We start from the raw sequence: 24,083 nt of genomic DNA on the forward strand, positions 1-24,083 counted from the left end.
GCGGAAGTGAGGGAGGAGGAGGGGAAAATGAGAAGGAGGGGAGAAGGAGGAGAGATCGAGAAGGATGGGAGAAGGGAGGAGGAAGAGGCGGAAAGACCGAGGGAGAAGATCTAGTATGTAGTGAGGAAACAAGAAGGAAAGGAAAGGAAAGGAAAGGTTGGTGGTTCTAGTAATAGTACTCTATCTAGTAGCAGGAGATGTAGGGAAGGACCGTCCACGGCAGAGTCCGCCCTTGCTCATAATCCCTCCATCAATCAATCGCTTGATCTCTCCGAGAGCCAGCTCACCACCGCATTCTGCCTTCTCCCTCCTCATACTCCTCCTCCTTGATGTGTGCATCTGTCTCGTGCGTGTAGTCGGCAGGTGTTGGTCTCCCACCCCCCAACCCATCATCCTTTCTCACACTCACGCTCCTCCTCCGCCACTCCTACCCAGCAATAGAATCGAGATCTTCCACCATCTCGCTCTGCTGCCGTCTGCCTGCTCTCCCCTACTGCTTCTCTGCATCTCGGTCACCACCGGGGAGTTTTTCTTTCTTCCCTCCTTCCTCCTCCTCTCTTCCATCCTTCTATTTCGCTTCTCTTGGAGTTTTGTTTGAGTTTTTTCTTTTGAATTTTTTTTATTCCTTTTTTACGAACCCCTTCACGGTTTTTTACGCCCTCCTGATCGTCCCGTATATCTGCCCATCCGGTTGTTGCTACCGCGGATCGCGTTTTCATCACCACCCGTAAATTCCAATGGACCACCGCCATCACCACCCGCTCGGTGGCCCTCCCGGTCCTCCAACAAGCCTTCCTCCTCGCGCTCCTCAAGGCCATCATGACGACCGCGATCGCTCTATTTCCTCAGGTCCTCCAAAACGATCGAGAATGGACACACGTACTCCTCCAAATGGCGACATCTACTCCCATTCACACCTTCAACAGCAACAACACATGCACGCTGGTATTCCGAGGCAGTATAAGGAGGTTTCAAGGTCGCCAGAGATGGAGAGAATGAACGGGCCTGGTGTATACAGAAATGCTCCTCCTCCTCCTCCTCCTCCCCCGCCGGGTCACCCATCTCATTCATCTCAGCAGCAACGTCACGGTTAGCATTATTCTTTTATTATTATCATTCCTACTAGTTTTTCCTTATCCCTTTTCTCTCTCCCCCCACCCTTTTTTAATTTACTTTTTGTATTTTCGTTTGTGTGTGTGGGGTTACACGACGAAGACTTGTTCATCATTATCATGCTCGGGATTTCGCACTTCCAGTAACTTTAAGCCGGCGGTGTCTTCACTAGGAAAGATAAGCCGTGTGCTGCGTGCCTGTTGCTTCGGGACCTGAGTGGCTGACCCGTCACTATCTGAACAGAATCGGTACCTCAAAGCAACGCAATTCATCCTGTGAGTCGCAGTTCGACATTCATGCCACCCCCTAGAACATCAACGCCAGAAACGCATCAACGAGTATCTTCTGTTCACAGCTCGCCGCGTATTTTCCGAGGTTCGTAATTGTGATGCCTTCCCCCGCTTGAACCCGGTCTAGTTCCTTAGGCCCATGTCAGGGCGCGCTAAGCCATAAATGTCAATTCGCGCTAAGAACTAACCGATCCCGCATTTTAAACTTTTAGCACCCCCTCCTCCTCCACCACTTCCTCCGCAAGAATCAATGATGCAACAATCACTTCAGCAGCAACACGTTCAGCAGCAGCATCATCGCGGTATGCTGCCGCCGAATTCGCCCCATCACGTTCTAGCGCCTCCGCCGCAACAGCCGCAACAGCGACCGCCTCCTCCCAATCACCACCACCCCCAGGTCCGCCGCCGTTCGTCCAGGCACCGTCTGACGGTCCTAGGCGAGACTTGCCATCACTATCTAGTATATCCAACAGTCGACCGAGCATGTCTATCTCTTCAATGCTCGGATCGAGTGATCCCCCAGCACCCCCTTCACATGCCCCTCACCCTCACCCTCACCCTCACCCTCACTCTCACCCTCACCCTCACCCTCACCCTCACCCTCACCCATCACCCATCAACACCCACTCATTACCACCATCCTCTTCAAGGACTTCAGATTTCTCACCGTTAAAGCGGCCATATACTCCTGATCTAAACGGTGTCCCAGGTAATGATAGGGACAAGCAGGTTAATAGCAGCTCTGCAAGCCCGAGCACCGGAAACGCTCCTTTGCCAAGTTTTGCAGGCCCAAAATCGAATCGCGCCACACCACACGAGCATGTCTACCGTGCGCATCAACAATTGCAATACCACTCACTCGGTCATAATCGCGACCGAGAGCAGCAGCAAATTGACATCATGGGCTCCCAGGGACCACCACCACCACAGCGACAAATGTCGCAACCCGTGACAAATAGTCAGAGTATATCCAGCGTGCTCCACGATGAACCACCACCACCACAAAGACCACAATTGACGAGCTCGGACTCTTACCAGGAGAGAATGAGGAAATACGATTGGCAGCAAATGGAAGAGCGCCAGAGGGAAGAGGAGATGAGACTACGGGAGCACAGGGAGCGTGAACAGAGGGAGCGCGAGCATAGAGAACGGGAGAGAGACCGAGAGCATAGGGACAGGGAAGCTAAGGAAAATAGAGACAGAGCAAGGATAAGGGAGAGGACAGAACGAGTTCCCATTGGGCAGCAGCAACAAATGTTTGGCCGGGAGCATAGGCATGAACATCAACACCAACACCAGCCGCCTCAAACTTCTAGCTCGCATTTGTCGTACCCCATGACACCTACTTCAAGAATGATGGCTGGTCAGGATGCTATACCCGGCCCTCCGCCAGTTTCAGCAATTTCTACTTCCTCGACCATGGCAATGCCGCAGACTTCAACTTCCGGAACAGGTGGGCTAGGGGCAACCCCGGCTCCACTGCCGACGGCTACAACAACGGGACGGGAAGGGTTCCAGCCATTTACGGCATATACTACTCCAATGCCCCCAAGTCCATTTGCCATCACCAATCTTCCTGTGTTACCCCCTGTGGTAGAAGGGGGCCGAGATAGTAGGCGGCAAGGGTTTCCTGTAGGAGGTCCGTCTTTTGGAAGGGATGAGCCAGCAAGAGCAGAGGACGCTTTGAGGGGAGGTCTGAGCAGGCAATCCAGCGGACTAGCAGCAGATGAGGACAGAAGACGGAGAGAGAAAGATAGGGACAACTTAATGAGAGAAAGAGATGGGCCTCAAAGGATGAATGGGCCCAGTCTCGGTGACCAGGCGCAACAAAAGAGAGTGGGTATGGGAATCCAGAATATGGAAATTGTCAGCATGACACAAAAATGGAGCGAAGATTTCCAAAAAGGATTAATGGAGAACAATAGAGAGAGAGAGAGAGAAGAAGCTGGGAAGATTAGTCTAGGGCTGGGCAAGCGGGAGAGGGAGAGAGACGAAGAGGAAGCCGCCAAAGAGAAGAAGAAGAAACATCATCATCACCATAATCATAATCATCATTCACATGTGCAGTATGTTTTCTTTTCCTTCTTGTGTTTGATCGTATGGCGTGGTTCGTTCTAAGGCTAACTAAAAAGAAATATTAGTGCTGGTATGGTTCATCATCATCACAAAGCGGAAGAAGAAGTAGGTGCTCCTAATCTCGAAGTACCGGTTTCAAGGGCTGGCGCACGCTCGAAATCACCAAACAGCCTCGCACACATGCATCACCCTCACATGCACCACCCCCACCATAATACACCTATAATCCACCACCATCACAATGCATCCGCTTCCGCAAGTGCTGCTGCACCTCAACCAAAAGTCAAAACTAGCCTTCTCATAGATTCAACTAAGGTTACGGCCTCCTTATCAAAGCCTCGCAATTTCCTCGGTTCGGTAATATACCACCCAACTGCAACCCCTAAGCAGGGCTACTCTGTCACGCACACATTGTTGCCAAGATTCGAAGGAAAGGAGAACAGTATTTTCCAAGTCCGAATCCCACGGCGATACTTGAGTGAACAACAGAGAAAGGAGGTTCATAGACGCAGATGCGTCTGGGGGACGGAAGTTTATACCGATGACTCAGATGTTATGGCTGCCTTGATCCATCTTGGAAAGATTCCAGGTGTGATGCCACCGGATGTGGACCCTGCATGGGTAGCGGAATATGGTGCTAGAAAGATCACTACAAACGGTCAAACTAGCGCATCTCCACGGTCTCCTCTTGTTCCTTCTCCAACAAAAAAGAAGGTTAACGGAGCTGGCGGTAAGGCTGAGAAGCAACAAATGCAAGATATCCCGGTGATTCCAGCCGGAAAGGATCTCATTGTTAACCTCTTGATCCTCCCTACACTGGAAAGATATACAGGTTCTACCTGTAACGGACTTAAGTCCCGTAGCTGGGGTACTATTCATGATGGCATGAGTTACTCCGTATGGGATATTGAATGGGTTGAAGCGGGCGAGGCGGAAGCTCGGGGAGGCGGAAGCAAGAAACGGCGACTCGACGAAAGAGATTTCGTTCGGCGATGGGGTGAATTGCCCCTGAGTCGCGGCGGTATGGGGAACAACGGGTGGAGTAAAAATAGATGGAGCGTTAGTGGAGATGGTAGGGGAGGAGGTAGTAAAGGCAAGGTAGCAGAAGTCGGAGCATAACGATGTTTACTATGATGGGGTCTCCATATCCTCACAAAGAAGGGAACAACAAGAAATATAATGGAGTGGGATGAAACCCACAGAAATAATACTTTTTCCCTTTCCACTTTCTTTGTGTTTTAACATGTCGGCTTTTTGTTTTATTTCTCACTGTCTGGGAGGCATGCGCTCGGGGTTGGTTGGCTGTTTGTCTATCTTTTATTCTTCTTTTTATTTAAAAAGGAAAAGAAACATAAGCACTGTTTATTTATTATCCATCTTTCTATTAGCATATCCCTTTTGCTTTTGACGATATATCTTTCTATCTAGCGAGCGGGACGGCGGAAAAATTGTGCAGGTTTTTTTTATTGCTATTTTTATTTTTTCACCTTTACTGTTTTTTATTGTGACGACTCTCTTCTCATTTTCGTTTCGAGCAAGAAAAAAAAGCCTGTGATCGTTTGTGTGATTCTTTTTATTTTTGATGGGAAGATGATTTAGTATTTTATCGACGAATCTACCAAAAAATCAGTTTTTTTCTTTTCTTTTTCTGTCTTCTTGATCTTTCTTGCCATTCATCATGCTAAACAAAAAAAAATCCAAGCTCAAAAAGCCGATGGCGAGCCCTTGCTCAACAGACAAACAGGCGAGAGCCTATTTCGGAGCTTTGATCATGTCTTGCCCACCATCATCCATCATCCATCACTACCGCTGGCCCCGCCAGAGATACAAATGGGTTGCGTTCCGTTCGGGTCTCCCCACCAAAATAGAGTCTTGCACCTATTTCAGTATCCTCCCGAGCTAGCCTGCAGCACGGTATCTTCCCTCTGCCCACGTTCGGGCCTGGTGTTTCAGAGCTCCGGCCGGGAAGTCGAGACCGGCGCAATCTCGCACCCTTCATCCGAGAGGCTGGTTGTCGGGGTGATCGTATCTTACTTATGTATGGTTGGTCCGTCCGCCATATGCAGAAGAGCTTGGTGGAGAAGGGGGGGGGGGGGTGTAAGACAGACAGACAGATAGAGTAGACAAGATCAGGACGTGCATGGAAAATCAAGACCTTGAGTGTTTAGTCTGGGTAGGGCATATCGGCCCATCGGGACCACCTGCATGGGGGGGCGTAAGCGAATGTCTGGGCGCTCGGAGGATGCATGGGTTGCCTGTTTCGAAACACTGACACTGGTGCCGGTGGGTCGGTGGTTTCTGTTACTGATTTGAGAAGGAGGGGATAATGGGGGGGGGGGGGTTGTGTGTGATTGCTGTTTGGAAAAAGGCTTTTTTTTTCCTTCCTATTCTGCTGTTATCCAATGGAAGCTGGAGTATATCCTCCCGGCGCGATACATGTAGCTTTCCCTGAAGTGTAAACGTTCTGGGAATAAAAGGGGTCCTGCATTGTGAGGTGGCCGGCACGGCAGCTGATGCTTCACTCAGATCTTGTAATGTCATCAATTATCACTCGTGGGGTTGTTTGGTTAGAGCAGCATGTTTCAACGGAATGCTGCCACCCCACTCTGATTTTTTTGTATAAGAACCGTGTGATGCCCACCACTTTGCGGGTAAACCCCTCACGCTCATGATAAACCCCATCTAACCACTTCCATACCGGCTGTCAACATGGCTATACCTTCTCATCTTGAAGCATTAATCACTAACGTTTATTCGTTATCATAACAGCAACGCTTCCCCACAATCGAGCATGAATAGATGAGCGCTAGGGAAAGTGTTGGTGATCGGTACACGTCTGTTTCAATTTACAGGGAGGGTGGTTAAAAGATTTACAAAAAAATATAAAGCCAGGGCATACTACATGTACCCATGGGGCAGTGGTGCAAAACGAAAAGAAAAAAAGAATTTTATATGCACAACCCTAAAAGATGATTGAGGAAACCAAGAAAAGAGCTACGCGGAGAGACAAGATGTTAGTCGTCTTGCGACATTTGGCAGTTATCAGAGCACCAGGGGTATACCTTGCCCTAATCCTGATATTCCATCGAGTCCTCTATTTTGTGGCACAGCATGTATTTTGGAGCGGGAAAAATAGTAGTAGGTGGTTGCAGCCGTTTAATTTCTAGGTAGACACTTTGCAACATGCTTCCTGTGATTTTTATCGCCCTTGCAAACCTTCCCGCAGCCAGAACATTCCCGGTCGTTTTTACCGTGCCCAGTCTATGAAAAAGAAGACTGTTAATACCCACCCGCCATCGTTCAAAACTCCCATAGAAAGAAACTTTCGCACATACTTCATTATGGTATTTCAAAGCCTGCTTCGACTTGAACTTTTTCGTGCAACCCTCCACCGAGCATCGCCACCTCTGCCGCGCAGCAGGCATCGATGGTAGACTATGGATCTCCGCTGTTTGCGAGAAGTACGGGTTCGAAAAGTACCCACCGGCCATGCTGATGCTCTCCGTATCAATCATGGCCCCATTATCAAAATGTCCGGAGATGCATCCGGTATCTGGCATCATCATGACGTCTTCGTACCTGCCCTCTGGGGAGAGATGGCCAGGCACCGGTACCCCAGCTTTCAAGGCGGCAATGGCAAACTTTCTCCGGAACTTTTCACGGTCATCGTATTCTTGTAGAGCTGCACTGGTAGTGACCTCGGGCGACTGGGGGTAAGGGGGCCATTTGTATGTGTGTTGCGGGTTTGTGGTAGTGCCACCTAAGTTCTGCACGTGCATTCCCCAGAACTCCTCGGAATTCATCCGGTTTGATAGAACAGTATATATGGGTTTACTAGCGTATATTGTTAAAACTTTGTCCAGGGGACCTTGATATATGGTAAGGGCTTATTAAATACAGTTGTTTTAGATGACAGTCGCCCAACAAAGCGGGCTGGAGATAGAGAGTTGATGACTGAGGGTAGATATATGTTGGAGGGGGTGATGGAAGGATATTGGTATCGACGGGACGATGTTGCAAGTATCACCCTAGGGCTGGCTTTGGGCTTTGGGGGTAGGTGCTTGAGTTTGGGAAATAGATTTTGGTACTGAACGGTTGATGGAACAGAGATAGATTGAGATGAAACGGTGGGGAGAAGGTCTATAGCATTTTGTGTGTGAGCCGTCATCCTATGCATTTCACCCCAAGCGATGCGATATCCCCAAGCGAATATTGTATTAGGGGTGATTATGATAATTACCGAAGCTTAGAGATGGCTCCTAGTACCGATATTCTTGATGATGGGTGAAAGGGGATAATTGGATGGATGGAGTTGAGTTTCGGGCGATGGGTCGAGAGGTGAGGTGAGAGCTTAGGTTGTTAGCGGAGCAGCAGAGAGCACGCCAGAGAGAAGTGGTTTCTCGAGTCTAGAACCTTCGGAGCAACCAACAAAAACAAAATTAAATTTTTTATATTTGATCGCCGACCGGATGAGGAATGGTTATTATAATGGAAAACAGATAAACAATTTTAAAAACATGTCAGACTCGTACATTGAGGATTGCAGCTTGTTATTTGTGGCAGAGATAGATGTAAGAAAAGATCATTACCCCCGGCGGGGATGAACCCTAACCCACTGATTATCATGAAACCCCCCCCCCCAAAAAAAAAAAAAAATGCATAACAGCTCAAACTTTATTACCACACTGTTGTTGGCCGGTGATAATCACTCGGTATATATAGGCAAAAAATGGTCATTAATATAGGTAGTTGACCTGACGTGGCCCGGTCACCTCCGGATTTATCCGTGTACCATTCAGAGAAGACTGTAGTACGGCGGATCCGGAGGAGGTAAGCACATAGCTCAGGTACGAATTGGTTGTCCTCCACGAACATGCTACGAAATCGCAACGCGGGGTATTCGGGGGACATGTGACTTTTTTTAATTTCGAGTAAACAGTCCCTACATCATCAGCAAGCAGCACAGCACACACAGCTATCCCCCACCAATTGATTATCTTTGAACTAACAGGGCAGACTTGAGGGTTTAAATAACGATAGACCGGCTATACGCAACCAAACCATGATCACCATCGTGATAATACCTAATCATTTCAATATTCAGATGGCTCTTCGGAAACCCGGTCGTGTAGCACAAAAGAAAAGGAAAAAAAACCAACAGATCTGTGCGCCGGCCCGAATGTAAATGGTGTCTTATCTTATCTATGTAAGTTATCGATAACCAAGATGAAATTTATCCTTGCACATGCACAAATCCCATGGTCCATCGAGCTCTAAAAGTGAAGGATATCCGTGTTACATTCCACTCGGCTAGCGGCGGCAACTTGTATGTAGTGTTGTCGAGTGATATCGTGTGAGGAAACAGCCTGTTGGGTTTTATATATAGTAAGCTCGTGGGCATTATTATCCGACACAAATATGTGTAGTTTGCGCGAGTAGGGAGTCGACTCATGTGGGGAGTAAAATAACTAGGTGGCAGTATCTGCTTGTTTTTATAACCAGCAACTATTTACGTATCTAGCCTCTACAGGCTAGTTCTAACTAGGGACCTTTAATTTATGAATTGTGATTTTGAGCCCTATATGATATTGGTGACATCGAGGGCGATTTTGAAATTTTGGTGCAGTTTAATATCAAACTACAGTGTAATAGGCTCGATCCCGGCTTCTATTATATGATGTGATTGCTGCGTAGCACCGGCATCTATCTCCAGGCGGTGTAGGGAAAGGCCGTATCGCAAATAATCCCACGAGACTTGGAGTGCTAGTACTACTAAATATATGAACTCGCTGAGGAACGGAAGTTAAATCTAGGTATGTATCGAAGCTTTTCTCATAAATATACATGGATCTAACTTGTACGTATGCGGAATTCGCTCCAATCATTCAAGCACATAGCGAATGAAAATCTCTGTTCAGAGATCATACCTTTTACAGTCCAGAACTCATTATCTGGCCGCTCACGGAGGACATACAGAGTTATCATGTAGATGCCACCTCCGAGAGAGAACGCCCATAACTGTAAGTACCCCTCAATCTTCTGAAACTGGCTCCGGTCTGTTCGAGAATAATATTTTCCACTCGACGATATCCACGATCTCTAACTCCTCACCCACCCACTCTCCATCACCCGCGTCTGTCTCCCTTTCGTTTGGATTCCTCCGCCTAATGACTCCCAACGGTTTAGGTAGCTTCTTCAATGTACCCGTGAGTCGCTGATGTTTCCCCACGTATAAATATACACGCTGTGACTTGGAGTTATTTTTCTTGTCGTTTTCGTTCATAATGTCTGGAAAGACAAGACGCCCGACTGGTGTCTCGTGTGAGATTGAGTGGTCGATTTCCATGTTGTCCCCAGTTCCTTCTTCTTCTAATGGGGCCGAGGGAGCTGGCATGTTGATCGTTCCTTGGATTTCAAGCAGTGCCAATCCGGAGGGTGTTTGAAGGAGTTGCGGAAGTGGGTTTTGTTCAGGGGTTTCGTGTGGGGTTGATGGTGTGGGATGAAGGGGTATCGATGGCATTCTAATTGATAGGTTATGGAATGAGGTGCTGGGTAGTGGGTAGTCTATGAAGTCGTGCTAAATAAAAAGTAGAATGTGTAATGTTGGTTAATTTATACAGATGGATGTCAGGTACGTACATGTAGCTTGGAGGGACGCGTAGAAGTTGTGCCAAGACATCGCCGGAACGTGTAAATTAGCGTCACCTGATTCAAGGTTTGTAGTGACAAAACATGTACTTATTTACTTATCCGCAAATTTATGTACTCACATTAGTTAAGTAGTTGTACCAATCAATAATTACATCTAACTCGAAAATAGGCTTCTCAGTCCCAAAAACTCCTAAAAAAAGAGCTTTCCTAACGTCCGCAATGCCCTTGCGCGATTCCTTCCACGAACACCATCACTATGGGGCGCTCCCCTCCCTTCATATTCCCAGATACTGGGATCAATACTAAAACCAACCTCTTCAAACATCTCAGTTCGACAGGCCACCTTCACTAAATTTTCGACTGTCCTTGCAAACTCTCTCTTTTGTACCTCGATACCTTCTCGTTCCCCATAGATAACTGGCGGATTCACATCCGATCTTTTGGCACCACGCACTATAACCCACGACCCTCCATAACTGTACCATTCTTTTGAAAACGAGTTTTTTAGCAGAACAATGTACTCTTTTTGAGCGGCCCGATACCGCCCCTCAAACGTTTGGTTTACCCGTACATCGATTGGAATTTGCGTCTCGCGATTTTCGATCAGGTTTCTTACATATCCAGAGTATTTAATCAAAAAGCTTGCGCAGTCGTATGCAACTTCGGAAATATTTTTTATAGAGTCGACTTCGGGTTCTGACAGCCAATCGACAAGTTGAATGATTCCGCCGAGAGAGTTAAAAATGATTGTGAGTGAGCCTAGTACCGAAGGCAATAAAATCTCCGAAGGCTGTGTTATATTAGCTTTAGGACTTCACTTTATTATATTTCAAATGCTAAATAGGTGTTTACCTGAAGAAATCTGACACCCAATCTCATCCCCTCAAGGATAGATGTTAACATCGAGAGCACCGATATTATGCAAGGGGGGATGTTGAGTCAATGTCCTCTCGCATCATTAAAATGGTTTTTTCTAGAGCTATTAGGACAGGAATTGCTAGAATCCATCCACATGGCTTATAAAAAATGCATTCCACGTAAGCGGGAAAGATGACCCCGACAAAAAACGCTCTTAATGTAGGTTTGTTGTGATCTCCATCTTCAAAACTTCCTGAAAGTGCAGCCGTAAGTTGACCCACCAGGTATTTCTGCTCGCCATCAATAGCTGCTCTTTCAAAAACTGACTGGATGAAAGAAGTAAGTTGTTTTTGGCCCCTTTGATTATGAAGCTTTAATCCGTAGTTTTTGAGTTTACCAACGACATACGTAGGATCTGTTGCGGGAAGCGGAAAAAACTCAGGGTTGACGAAAAACACATCAACACTAATGAGGTCAATGGTGTGCTGCTGCAAGTATCCTACGACAGTTTGTACAAACTCGACATAAGCACCAGACGCTGCCTTCGTTTGCAGCTCCTAGAAAGAGGTAAGAATATTGACGATGAAACACAAAAGGAGAGATTACCTGATAGTTATCTTTCATCGATTTCATCATTGATTGAAGCATCCTTGAGTATTCTTGTTTGATTAAATCTCCCTTTATTGGTGAATCGTCACGAGTCACCTCATAAGACTTTCTCATATTCGCCAATACCGCTGTAGAAAATTAGTTCAAACTCCAAAAATGTTTTCGGACTATACTTACATGATATGAGAGATAGCCTGCGGGAGCGGAAATCGCTTTGAGAAATGCTAAACTGTTTGCTAGATTCATCCCATACGAAAGGGAGGTTTTCAAAGATCGGATTGTGAGGATCGCAATTGAGAAGAGTTGCAGTATATGTGTTCTGAAATTTAAGCATAGATTCCCGTTCCACCAAAGTCTTAAACCAGAAAGAAATAAACGCTTCCTTGTTTAGTTCGTATGTATCTGGTCCGGCTTGTATGACCTTTGTCATAAAATAAGCTGTAAACTTTCGAGTTTGTTCAGTATCACGAAGATGTGCCCATGATTCATGACTATAGGTGTTGAGATAAACACCCCACTCCTAAACTATTGTTAGCGTGGTTCCCCCTCCCTAAAAGGTGTTTTAGCAAGTAACCTTAAACCCAGTTTGTACAAGAAATCCGATTGCAAGTACCCAGGTATCAATGACTTCTACAAGCAAGGTTTCTTCCGGTTGTTTATCTGCACCGAAGCAATTGGAAAGCATTTGTCGAAGAGAGTCATAAATGGTATCGGAAAGATGCTATACGAGTTAGTACACTAGGGAATAAAAGTCAATCCACCAACGCTTTACCTTTCCGGCATCTTTTTTTGCATCCTGGACAACCAGATCGTCGAAGCCTGACCAATCCCCATAGTCTTGGCTATCTTCATCGACTTGAGAAGTGGATGGCGGTAAATCATCATTTTTCTTGCAGGAATACACGTACTGTTGCACAACATGAAGAACTTCAATAACTAGCTTGTGTGATAAGCGGTTGTGAGAATGCAGTATACTCGATATCGATACTGGTAAGATTAGCTTTTTTCTTTCAATCTGAGGAAGGTGCTTGCACATGCCTTTGCTTAGAATCCTGACAACACTCTCAACATTACCAGCAATTTCTGAAATTGCGGTATTTAAGCACTTGAATGCATTGACTAAAATGTCTTCTAACTGTTTTTGGTTGCGTCGAATATTTACTTCCAGCAAATCTTCCGATATGTCGTTGCCTTTCTCCTTAGAAGCTTTGTAAATCTTCTCGGCTTCACTCCGTGCTGCGTTATGTTGACTTAGTATTTGACTAACAATCACATCAAACCACTGAACAAAAGGTTCCAATCCATCTATGTCCTCCCCGCTATGTAATTTAAAACGAAGTAGGTTTGACCAAGTTCGGATGCTAACATTACAGGTTTGTAGATGGTTCGTTTCCGGATCAACCAGGTTGATAATTGCATCCAAAGGAGGCCTGCAATCTGGCGGGGCCGCCCAATAAAGCGTTGCAAGAAGATCGTGGTGATTACTCAAAGCATTTAGGTGCTCTATGCGAAGCTCTTCTTCTTTTGGGTACTGCCGTCTGTGATTTGGCATAAGTCTGTTGACCATGTTCCTAATCTTTTTAATGGTAAATCGTGAATTTGATGTGGTTTTCATCGTATTAATACCCAATGCAATCGTCTTTAACAGAAGATGGAAGCAACGATCTGAACTCTGAATAGCTAATGATGGAATCTTTCTAAGGTCTTGAAGAAATCCCACAGATCCGTACCCTGTTTCATTTTTGAGGTTGGCTAACTGGCTGCTCGCGAAGAATTGATAAAGAGTAGGAATTATGAGGTCTGGATTCGCCCAGCCCCATGAGCTGATTAAGTGATAACATCTCGAGTATAAAATACGACAATAAAGAATGATGGTACCGGAATGGCCTTCGGGACTTTTGTGATAAATTTTAAGAGGCTGAGTGACTAGCGTCTTGATTAAAGACCAGTTCTCTAGAGGAATCCTATTTGGCGGCTGTGATATGAATCCTAGGTGGTCGAATTGGTGCAGCGGAAGGGAAGTAAAAATAATACGCCAAATATTTTCGAATGATCGGATATCCAATGACTTTTCAATTTCAGTAAGTCGTGATTCGTGGTTGAAAAGTTGCCAGAACCCGATATCCAAAGTCCTTGCTTGGTTCAAAATTTGAATGGAAATAACCCATGCCTCTACAATATAATATCCTTGATCAATGCCCCTCTCGTGCTTATTTCTCTGCCTCTGATCCTCATAACATGCTCTGACATCGTCCAACCCGTATTTTAAAAGCTGCCCGAGAAGATATTGACCTGATTTTCGTATTGACTTCCCAATTTCAAGTCTAGTCATGACCTCTTCATCTGCTGATGCGAGCTGATATATTTGAAACTTGAACACCAGATCGAATAGTAATAGTTGGACTGTTAGGCGAGTTGACGCATTTTTTGAGCTAGAATAAGGGTTTCCCCCAAACGTTGTCAAGACACGATCACAACAATCATCGAGAGCTTGCAGAATCCTTTGCCCGAACGATATTAGGTCGATGGAATCCGAGAAATTGATAAAGCTAGCAAGGTAATTTGAAAAAAATTGCGAGAAAGAATACACCTGAGCGGCAAGAAAGTCGATTTCAGCCCCATCTAGATCATTGGCGCCTTGTGCTTTCTCAGCAGAATCTGCGATCTGATTCATGATTATTTCAAATTCTGCTGCAACAGAGTCTTGATATAACCCCCAATGTAGTATTTTATCTCCAAATGTGAAACTAATACTTGGGTTACTCCGCCCTTCTTTGATTGGGGCAGTATTCAAGGCTCTTGACAGTCCTCCATCTCCAATAAATGTATGATTATTGAAGAATGTTCCTGGCTTTAAAGGCATGGTATCGAAATTGAGCGAGTATCTATTGCCATACTTTAATAAACCTTGAAGTACAGGCTTAGTGGTCGTGGGCAACTCGTCTGGAGTATAATATTCCACATCCTCGAGGATGATATCCTGAGGTGGGGGCTGCCGACGTTCAATTATATCAACATCAACTCTTTTCGCTATGCGTTTCCGACGTGTTCTTGGAACAGGTCTAGGCGGCATAATTGTTTCTGAGGGAGAATCGGTCGAGCCATGATGGATTGCTGGCGTTCTATGTGACGTAGAGTCAAATAAATAGTTTCCCTCCATAAACTGCGAATTCCTCTGCGCTAGGTTTTGTAGCAGTAGAGTCAGATCAGGAGTAGCAGCTCTTCGAGGGGCCTGATGTAGTCTTCTGAGTGTATGATTCATGGGTTTCTCGATTTCGAGTTGGGCGGGTTGAGGTGTGAATCTCGGCGCATGAGTCGTAAACACGCCTCGGCCAGCTACGGATGTGATAGGATTGACGTGAGATTTTGGCTGAGGGCGGGTAGAAACAAGCTTTCGAGACACCGGCCCTCTCCGTACAACATTCAATAGTGTACTTTGTTGACCTCCTTGTCTTCTTGGCTGTGAGCGTTTAAAGGTACATGGGGGTTTGGATAACCTCTCTGGTGAGTGTACTTGCACGTCACCAAGATCTTGAGGAGACGCCAATCTTAGTTGATGACCGGATGTTTGGTTCTCAGAGTTCCTTCCCCAATGGTTGTAGATATTAGCCTGCGCGACACAATCTAAAGTTCCCTCTCTCCAATCACGTAGAACAGATTGTACATCTCTCGTGTCTGTTTCTGTTTCCAAAAAGAACAACTTCCTTGATGGGCTTTGTCGACCCTGGTCCCTCCTTTTTCTAACCTCCCTTTCTGCAATCTTTATGAATAAGGGAAGTGTAGTAGAAGTGGTAGCTCGATAGTATTGTGCTGCATCTAAGATTCCTAGCTTTGGAGCTGCTGATCTCTTAGCTCTTGTGGGCCTGCTATTCTTTGATGAAATATGGTCTGTTATTTTTGGTTGGCGCAGGCGGGTGAAATTGTTTCCCCGTTTTGAAGCTGAAATTGAGTCTCTACCATGGCTCATGCCAGTGGCTTTATGAGAAGCATTACTACTCACTTGGCGCCTCCTACCCTTTCTTTGCCTAGTACCTCTTCTAGGAATTCCAGGGAGCATTCGATCAATTCTGTCATCCTCAACAACATCATCAAAGTCAATACCGTCACTTCTGGGCGTGCTTCTTTCTCCAGCAGATCTTTTTGCCGGAATCGAAGCCAATATTAGTGGCTCATCACTGGAAGTGTCTGGATCACTGTGCCCCATAGAGAAAACGTCTGAGTCTGGGGGCCGCGCTCTGGAAGAAATTTTGGCTCTCGCGACTCCCGGCCTTGGTATGCCACCTGATGTTGGGGGTGTAGCGCCTCTTGCACTACGCCTAGTACTAGACCTGCCCATTTGTTGGTCTTTATTAAGCTTCCACCAAGACGCCGGAAGTACACCAGTGGTTTTCCGTTGGAATTTCCGGATCAATTGTGACTCGTCCTCCTCATCTTGCTCCTCACTATCCTCAAGGTCCTCCTCCACCACCACCTCATTCACCCCCTCTTCCTCCTCTTCCTCTTCCTCCTGCTCCGCGAGTTCCGTTTCAGAAGATGAGTTCAGGGGGGAAGAGAGGAGGTTAATAGGTGATGCTTGAGCTGCCGAGACCGCCTGAGATAATTCATTTTGTTGACCAAGATCAGAGTCGGAGTCGGAATCCATCCCAGCAAATAATCCCTGTAATTTGTCCTTAGACTTCGTTATATCAGTGGACCATTTATGAAAGCTTCGAGTAGTGTGATTAGACGATTTTCGCTCTAGAGGATTTCTGGAGATTATTTGGGGAGATGAGTCTATAGGCATATCGTAAATGTCGGAGTCTGTAGAACTTCCATCTACTCTAGCTCCAGCTAAAGACTGAGAATTCTCTTTTCTCTGATCCGAACTTACAGTATCTTGTTTGGATTTCGGGACGGAGCTTCGCTTAGAGTATGTGTGGGCTACTTTTCTGCGTTTCGCTTCACCTGGCAAGGAATTATTTGATCCCATTTGACCTCTGGGGGTATCTGTGCCTGAATGTAGACTATGCCCCTCGTTTTCTTCATCATAAGGGTATATTTCGTCCTCAATCACACGTTTAGACTGATGAACGGGCTCCGGAGGTGCCACATAATCGTTTTCCTGAGAATCCTTGTTCGTCCCTTGTGCACTCCTCGACTCTGTATCAATATCTTGTATTCTCAAAGGTTTTACGCCACGAGATTGAAGCGTCTGACGGTAACGCTCCCCTTCTATTAGATAGGGATTTTTCTGTATTGGCTTCCGCTCCCGAAAATTTCGAACAGGGGCACTCCACTGTTGATGATCGTTACTGACACTTGGGACTGCAACGTGAAATGTAGTTGTCAATGTAGCCATTTTTTCCGACATTGACGAGGGTCTCGGTGTAATAGTGTCGGTGGAAGACACAGAGGAGAGCGGCGAAGAATTTATCATCGAGGAACTATCAATTGCTGGGCCTGATTGCCTGAACTCTTGTCTTATAGGGGCAGAGGGTCCCCAGGCCTCTTCAGGTACCATTGGATGGTCTTCGTCCTGATATTGTAGGAAGATCTTCTCGTTTTTTGTGGCTTGGTCTGGGGGATAAGGGCACCGCCGTGGTAGAATCTCAACGCCCTAACCAGAAATTATAAGTGTCTATCCTGAGATCAAACCCTAGTCTACTAACCTGGGGGGACATAATTCTCTCGTCATATGTAATCCTGGAAGTTCCTAAAGCACTGTTTCTATCTTCCCTAGTTCCGACCAACTGTACCTGATCCTCCTGCTCCTCTGGTGTTTCAGGCTGGTCACTTATATCCACTATCGTAACCGCCTTATCGATTTCATTCTCTCTTATATCCACTCCATTTAATTGTATTTCTGAGTCTTCATGTTGACTAATTTGACCAGTTGTATGTGCGCTTTGTGCAGAATTTTTTGTGTTGGGTAGAACCCCAAGGATCTGATCTATATCAATATACCCTTCACGGATGGTATCGTTTTTAATCGTATCCTAAGAAAATTAATCCCTTTACCATTCCCGACAATTTGTGATGAAATGTTACCTCTATTGAGTGCCCGAGACGAGATGTAATTGAATCTGTTACCGAGCCAGCCGCAGCTATTTCATTTCCTCTCTCTTCAGTCTTGTTCACTACTTGTACCTCGTTGCCAAACTCTTCCCCGTCATCCTGTGTTGACAGAGCTGTATCCGAATCTTCGTCGTCTGAGTTTGGCACGAAACCCAATTCGCGCCAGTTCGTCATATCATTTCTTGGTTCGGAAAGTCGAGTTATAAAGTTAGAATTGAGTGGCAGTGGTTGCAACGGTGCGAGATCTTTGTTCTTTGCGCGGTTAGACTTATCTCTCGCGTGTCGTTTGGCAGAAGACGCGTTTTAATTAATGCGTGTCACCAGGATAAAAGCTGTAGTAAAAAAAATCCATAAAGTTATTAAATAGGTTTCAAGGGTAATTATAAGGCCATTGACTATTTTTCCTACTATACAATTTTTTTTCATATATTTTAAAACCGAAGACTACAGCACTTCATGTTTGCTGTGAGCCTGTCGCTAACGTTAAGTTAAGGTTTCCACGGTACTAATGGCTTTAACGGGCACTAAGCTTTATCCAGTGTAGTCTGTGTCGTATCGAGAGCAACATCAGTTTCAACTCTCCGTCTTATAACAACGTAATAACTATTATTGTTCAAGAAAACAAATCAACAAGCATTCCCACCAAGATGAGGGGAAATTCAGCTTTACTTCCGGTAGGGTTTGCGATTGCCTTTGGTATTATTAACGGTATATATCCCGGAAACATCGCTTGGTTCATGAATGTTCTCGCACTTACAACTGGGTGCAGGATACTCAATATTTCAACCTCTCGTTGTCGAGGAGCGTTTGAAGACCCTTCAAGAAAAGTACGTAAACATTTCTCAAGGTCATCAAGCGTTTAAGGAACCTAATAAGAGTATCTCATGATGAACAGAGGTGCTCCCGAAGCAGTAACTTCGATGGCATCACAAGAAAAGAAAACCGAGGCGGTCCAAATCGCAAACGCCAACGAGAGAGCGGCCAAAACAGTGCTACAAAAGCTGAAGACAGAAGGGAAGCCTACGAGTAACTGATGCACGCCATTTTCAAGAAGGGCTTAATAGAGTTTTGGGGGAGGGGGGGGGGGATAAGAGGATCATATTTTCAACTTTCAGCATGGGCTTCAATTCGCACCCGTACATATATATATATCTCTACACAGGATTTTGGCAGTGTTAGAACCTCAACAATAGGTATTTTGGGTTCTCGTCAATCTTCAGCCAAGTAGTGTATAAGTTTTGGTACCAATAAAGGGAATTGCATAATATCAGATACCAGTAATGTGTATGTAGCTGTGTTATGATTTGTGATGTGCTTTATGTCTTTCGTCTCCGCCCTTTCGGGACCTTGAACGATGCTGAACTTTGTACTCTTCGTCCTCTCTTGGCGACGCCGAACGACGTTGGTCCTTATACTGTCTTGGATTTCGGCTTCGACTCCTAGTTCGTCCACCGCTCTTGGTCCCCTCATAATCGTGTCTTCGTCTTCTACCTCGACCGCGATCCTTAGATCTAGATCGATGCCCAGTCCTCTTTGCTTCGCCTCTGCTCTTGTCTCTGCTTTTCCTACTTTTTTTCTGGTCGCCTTCCTGGATATACCGTAATTTGGTGGCGCACTGATCACAAACCCGGACCTTCACAAGTGCACTCTTCTTTTCGAGTTTCTCAACGTATTCAAATAACAACTCAAATCCTCTCAATCCTTTCCTGTCGTTTGAAACGACGTCCGGATCTTCGTCCGGATCTTCATCCAATGTGCTCTCCTCGTTTCGGCACGATAGGTTTGCGCACAAGAATTGTCCTTTCCCTGCCAGTACCTCCTCCTTCGTTCGCCACCTCATCGCAATCTTCCCAACAAAAAATAATCAGCTTGAATCATCGACTGGAGGATCCACAAAACCCACCTGCTTTTCCTTCCATCTCGCTAGTTCCACAACTGCAAACTCTCTGTACAGCTTTTGATAATAGCTCCTAGCCAGTCTTTTCTCCTCATCCATTTCTTCGCTTTCGTTATCATTTTCCTGGATGAATTGATGGTGTTCTTCTATGATGTCCCTTTCACTACGCGCCTTTTCCGGCACAACAATCTGGCCTCCATAGTAGCGGAGGTAACTGTTTGCTGCATGAAGGTGCCGTGCGTACGCTGACGTTGGGCCACCTGATTGTGAGAAAACACGGTTGGTTGAATTTTGGGCTGAGGAGGGCGTAGCTGTGGCAAACGGATTGATGCGAACGGACATGGTGAAGGAGGTCGTTCACACCCGTACAAGAGAACCAGAGAGTGAGTGAAATCTGGAGAGACGTTGGTTGTGTGGTCTGTGCATCCAGAGCCTCAGGCGCCGACCATGAACCTGGGTCAACGAATACCAATAGTGGAGATGCCCCTCCCCCCAAAAAAATTTAATTACACATCGTTGCACGAGTTTCTGTCCAGCAGCTAAAACTCTCTACGGTATGATTCACCGTGTTTGCCATTGACCTAGAAGGAATCTGTATCTTTATCAGGCCTGGTGTTGCATGTGGGTGCGAAGTTGTGATATAAAAAAACATGAAATTAGGAATGTATAGCTTCTCATCGGTTTACACTAGCCCTGACAAATACCTACATGTACCTAGATCACCGTGGACCCTTTATATCACGACTTCCCTATCAGGTTTGAGTAACACTAGGGTTAGGGCTTTAATCCTTGTCACCAAGGTATATAAATCTTCAACAGTCGCCAATCTCTTCAGTCCCTCACCGCACGCGTGTTACTTGTTAGTCGCTTCTATCCATCGATCAAACGAGCGTCAAACCGAGCGGAGAGCAATCTGAATTCTCCAGTCGTCTGCGAAGACGTGTTTGTACTATCCTGTATGTCCTGTTCTCTCTTCTGAGGAAACCGAAATTTTCAGGCTAGCTTTATGGGAGCTTCACACACTACGCCGTGTCTTCAGTTGGATATATACTGTCAAAGTAGCCATATTATAAATGTCTTTGCGCATCCATTCACACAAATTGTATCATACCAGAATTCAAAGTTTTTCAGATTGAGTTTATGCAATCACATATTTCAAGTCGAAGAGTTCCTGAAATGTTTCGGTTTGGTCCAATTTTAAACCAGACCGTGCACCCCTGTATCCCCGCGACTAGCAGGTATGGCGGGGTTTCGTCAGCTACAGGTACATACAGTACAGTTCAAGTTCATCTCAGGACTCACAACTATCTTCAGCCGCTTGTTTCTACTTCACTTTGCTCCTTACAATATAGCCCTTTGATATCACAGCAGCTTCTCAACGTCTTTGAGCATGTCTCTTATTAGAAGTAAGTACTGAAAGCTTTCAAGGATGGGATACCGGTTCTCATAGCTCTGATTTTACAGAATCTATTTATGCTGCCCAGCCGTCCACTACGCGTGCTACGTCTACACATCTCTCTGTTGATCCAAAGGGTGAACGTCTAGCATATGCCGTATTTTCCCTGAATCTCAAAATACTGTCATCCTATTAACATGGGTTTTAGTCTGGAAAATCTGTCTTTCTCCGCTCAATCGATGACCCTTCAATTAGCACGCAGAATACAGCTCACACTGCGAACGTTAATGTAGCCCGCTTTTCTCCCAGTGGTTATTATGTTGCTTCTGGAGATACTTCAGGAATGGTAAGAGTATGGGACTGTGTGGGTGAGGATATGAATACCAAGGGAGAATTCGGTATCATCTCTGGTACTATCAAGGACCTTGCCTGGGATGGAGAAAGCAAGCGGATTATCGCAGTTGGTGACGGTAAAGAACGGTATTTCGCCTTGGTTTTTCTACTTAAGCATCAATTTCTAAGCGTAAGGCAGCTTTGGACATTGTATAACCTACGACACTGGTAATTCCGTGGGAGAGATCCTTGGCCATTCATCCATCATTAACTCGGTTTCGATACGCCAGCAACGCCCATATCGAGCTGCTACCGCATCTGATGATAAAACACTCGTTTTTTATCATGGTACGCCATTCAAGTTCAACCAAACGCTCACTGGAAACCATTCCAATTTTGTTCAAGGCGTTGCATTTTCTCCTGATGGCGAACACTTCGTTTCTGTTGGTTCAGATCGTAAGATATTCCTATATGATGGCAAGACTGGAGACTTGAAGTCAGAGGTTACATATGGTGATGCTGGGCACAAGGGGGGCATCTACTCGGTCTCCTGGAGTAGTGATTCAAAGCGGTTTGTCACTGCATCCGCGGATCAGACAGTCAAGCTGTGGGATGTGGAGCAATCAAAGAACTCTTTTACTTGGAAGTTCGGGGAGGAGGGAATTCCGAGTATTCCAGACCATCAAGTTGGAGTTGTCTGGACGCCCCGGTCCGACGATACTATAATTTCACTATCTTTGGCAGGAGATTTGAATTATCTTAACTTTTCCGCCCATAAGCCGTACAAAGTAGTTCACGGGCATCAAAAGGCCATCACTGCTCTTAAGGTCACAAAAGAGAGCAAGACATTATTTACAGGAAGTTATGATGGAAGAATTTGTAAATGGGACACAACAGTGGGCGCAGCTGCTGGATTGGATGGGAAAGGCCATGAGAACAACGTCTCGGGCTTTGCGGAGACCCAGACCGGGTCAGTTGTCAGCGTTGGGTGGGATGATCACGCCAGGCAAATCGATGTCGGGGCTGGATGCTTTGTGTAAGCCCTTCAGTTAGGAATCAATTGAAGAAGGAAATAACTAACTTTGAACTTAAGTGCAAACGCTCCAACTGAAGGCCAACCCAAGGGTATCGCAGAACTTGGTCCGAATGGTTCTACAGTTGTGGTTTCAGAAAATGCCATTACCGCCTACGGCAAGGACCTCGAAATTATCGCTACACTAGTTCCTAAATACACGCCTACCTGTGTTGGTGCTTCATCTACATATGAAATTGCGATTGGCGGGCAGAACAATATCATCCAGGTCTACAGCGTTTCTGGATCTACAATTACAGAATCCAAAAAAATCATTACACGATCCACACCAACATGTCTTTCCTACTCTCCTAACGGCAAATACCTTGCTGCCGGCGATGCCTCAGGTAAAATCACACTATATGATACTACGGATCAAACATATAGTGTTAAAACAACACGCTGGAGTTTCCATACTGGACGTGTTGATAGTATTGTGTGGAACGACGATGGAACCCACGTTGTTACTGGAGGCCTTGACACAAATGTCTTTGTGTATAGTGTCGAGAATCCTGCGAAGAATTTGAAGGCTAGAAATGCACATATGGGAGGTGTCAATGCAGTAGGCTGGGAGGAAAAAGACGTGATTGTCTCAGCTGGGGCGGACGGAGCAGTTAAAAGATGGGGTGTCACATTTGCTGGTTAGCTTTGGCGTTGAATAAGCCACTTGAACAAGATTTTAGTAGTTAATTGCATTTATTGTTTCGCCATGGGAATCAAACACCAAAGCTGAAGGGGATAAATGAGATTTTATGAGTGATTGAATGTAGGTAGCATTCTAAACTTGAATGGCTGTCTTTGTAAAAAAAATTTAAGGTCTTAGGACTCATTATACCATGATACCACAGTAATTTATCTCGCGTTTAAGGAGAATATGGGCAGGGCTAGGTGTGTGCTACTCGTCGCTCAAGCCTTGGCAGGCCTTTGATCATTGACCTATCCCTAGATTTCCCTGGGAACGTCAATTAACCTCGATCACCACATCCCATCGACTCTCCACTATACGTTTATAATATATCTACACGTTCGAAGATTTTTGATCCCTCCAGAATCAATGAAAATTATTTTATCTATTTAAATCTCGGGTAGAACAAACTGGTGGGGATGCTTCATACTACTGAGAACGTCAATGTAGAAGTTGGACCTTTCGGTGCTTATCGCAGACCTAGGAAAGCCTTTAACATGCTTATAATATCTGGCTGTGAGAGGAGGCGGAGGAGAATGGGCAGTTCAGGGGTATTGCCATAACTGTAAAGTTGCACGCAATTAATGAATTAAACAAAAATATATATATATATATATATAATATCTGGCTAGTTAGAATGTTAAATAGAAGAGGCACCCCACAAGTCCATATTTCTCTATTTTCTCACACTTCCTATTGTTTAAACTGTGGCCGGATCTACTCATTCTTATTTCTATTCGGTAGAAGAAAGTAAAGAGCCGCAAATGTAAACTTCAGAAGTGTCTGATAGAAGACACGTGTCTGAAAGAGTTGGATCTATATAGATCACTCAGCCCTCTCTATTTTTCAAATTAATTTTTGGCTATTCCCTTTACGCTTGCTGTAGATTAGAAGTGTATTTTGTGTGGCACCCGTGACCCGTTGTGCTAAAGACGATTTATCGCCCATAAATCTTACGATATCGAAAACCGAAACACCAACTCTTCAACACGCCTCCCCAAACGCGTAATACAACATCATTTAAAGAATAGAAAACCAATAAAGAAATG

At 45.4% G+C, this 24,083-nt stretch overlaps 6 protein-coding genes across 6 annotated transcripts; 3 read left to right on the forward strand and 3 right to left on the reverse strand.

Annotated features, from left to right (window-relative positions):
• Positions 1-737: 737 nt before the first annotated feature.
• LAJ45_03078 (uncharacterized protein) lies at positions 738-4,598 on the forward strand (the record flags this gene model as incomplete). Its single annotated transcript, XM_046112667.1, has 6 exons — positions 738-1,089; positions 1,357-1,361; positions 1,424-1,488; positions 1,616-1,833; positions 2,113-3,469; positions 3,545-4,598. 6 exons carry the CDS (start codon positions 738-740, stop codon positions 4,596-4,598), a joined length of 3,051 nt encoding a protein of 1,016 aa, XP_045974156.1.
• Positions 4,599-6,441: 1,843 nt separating this feature from the next.
• LAJ45_03079 (uncharacterized protein) lies at positions 6,442-8,390 on the reverse strand (the record flags this gene model as incomplete). The annotated part of the gene is made up of 8 exons (XM_046112668.1): positions 6,442-6,473; positions 6,542-6,573; positions 6,655-6,740; positions 6,815-7,313; positions 7,378-7,433; positions 7,507-7,619; positions 7,720-7,738; positions 8,331-8,390. 8 exons carry the CDS (start codon positions 8,388-8,390, stop codon positions 6,442-6,444), a joined length of 897 nt encoding a protein of 298 aa, XP_045974157.1.
• Positions 8,391-10,320: 1,930 nt separating this feature from the next.
• LAJ45_03080 (uncharacterized protein) lies at positions 10,321-17,825 on the reverse strand (the record flags this gene model as incomplete). Its single annotated transcript, XM_046112669.1, has 10 exons — positions 10,321-10,920; positions 10,983-11,012; positions 11,270-11,545; positions 11,595-11,725; positions 11,775-12,117; positions 12,172-12,318; positions 12,370-12,584; positions 12,636-17,193; positions 17,246-17,572; positions 17,625-17,825. The coding sequence occupies 10 exons, from the start codon at positions 17,823-17,825 to the stop codon at positions 10,321-10,323; spliced, it is 6,828 nt and encodes a 2,275-aa protein (XP_045974158.1).
• Positions 17,826-18,298: 473 nt separating this feature from the next.
• On the forward strand, positions 18,299-18,685 carry LAJ45_03081 (uncharacterized protein; the record flags this gene model as incomplete). Its single annotated transcript, XM_046112670.1, has 3 exons — positions 18,299-18,359; positions 18,421-18,478; positions 18,547-18,685. 3 exons carry the CDS (start codon positions 18,299-18,301, stop codon positions 18,683-18,685), a joined length of 258 nt encoding a protein of 85 aa, XP_045974159.1.
• Positions 18,686-18,948: 263 nt separating this feature from the next.
• LAJ45_03082 (uncharacterized protein) lies at positions 18,949-19,890 on the reverse strand (the record flags this gene model as incomplete). Its single annotated transcript, XM_046112671.1, has 2 exons — positions 18,949-19,497; positions 19,555-19,890. The coding sequence occupies 2 exons, from the start codon at positions 19,888-19,890 to the stop codon at positions 18,949-18,951; spliced, it is 885 nt and encodes a 294-aa protein (XP_045974160.1).
• A 1,048-nt stretch (positions 19,891-20,938) lies between these two features.
• LAJ45_03083 (uncharacterized protein) lies at positions 20,939-22,995 on the forward strand (the record flags this gene model as incomplete). Its single annotated transcript, XM_046112672.1, has 5 exons — positions 20,939-20,954; positions 21,013-21,101; positions 21,153-21,424; positions 21,477-22,313; positions 22,371-22,995. 5 exons carry the CDS (start codon positions 20,939-20,941, stop codon positions 22,993-22,995), a joined length of 1,839 nt encoding a protein of 612 aa, XP_045974161.1.
• Between the last annotated feature and the right edge of the window lie 1,088 nt (positions 22,996-24,083).

Source organism: Morchella importuna (assembly GCF_003444635.1).
Source record: "Morchella importuna strain M04M26 chromosome Unknown Morimp01GS006, whole genome shotgun sequence".
NCBI lineage: Eukaryota > Fungi > Ascomycota > Pezizomycetes > Pezizales > Morchellaceae > Morchella > Morchella importuna.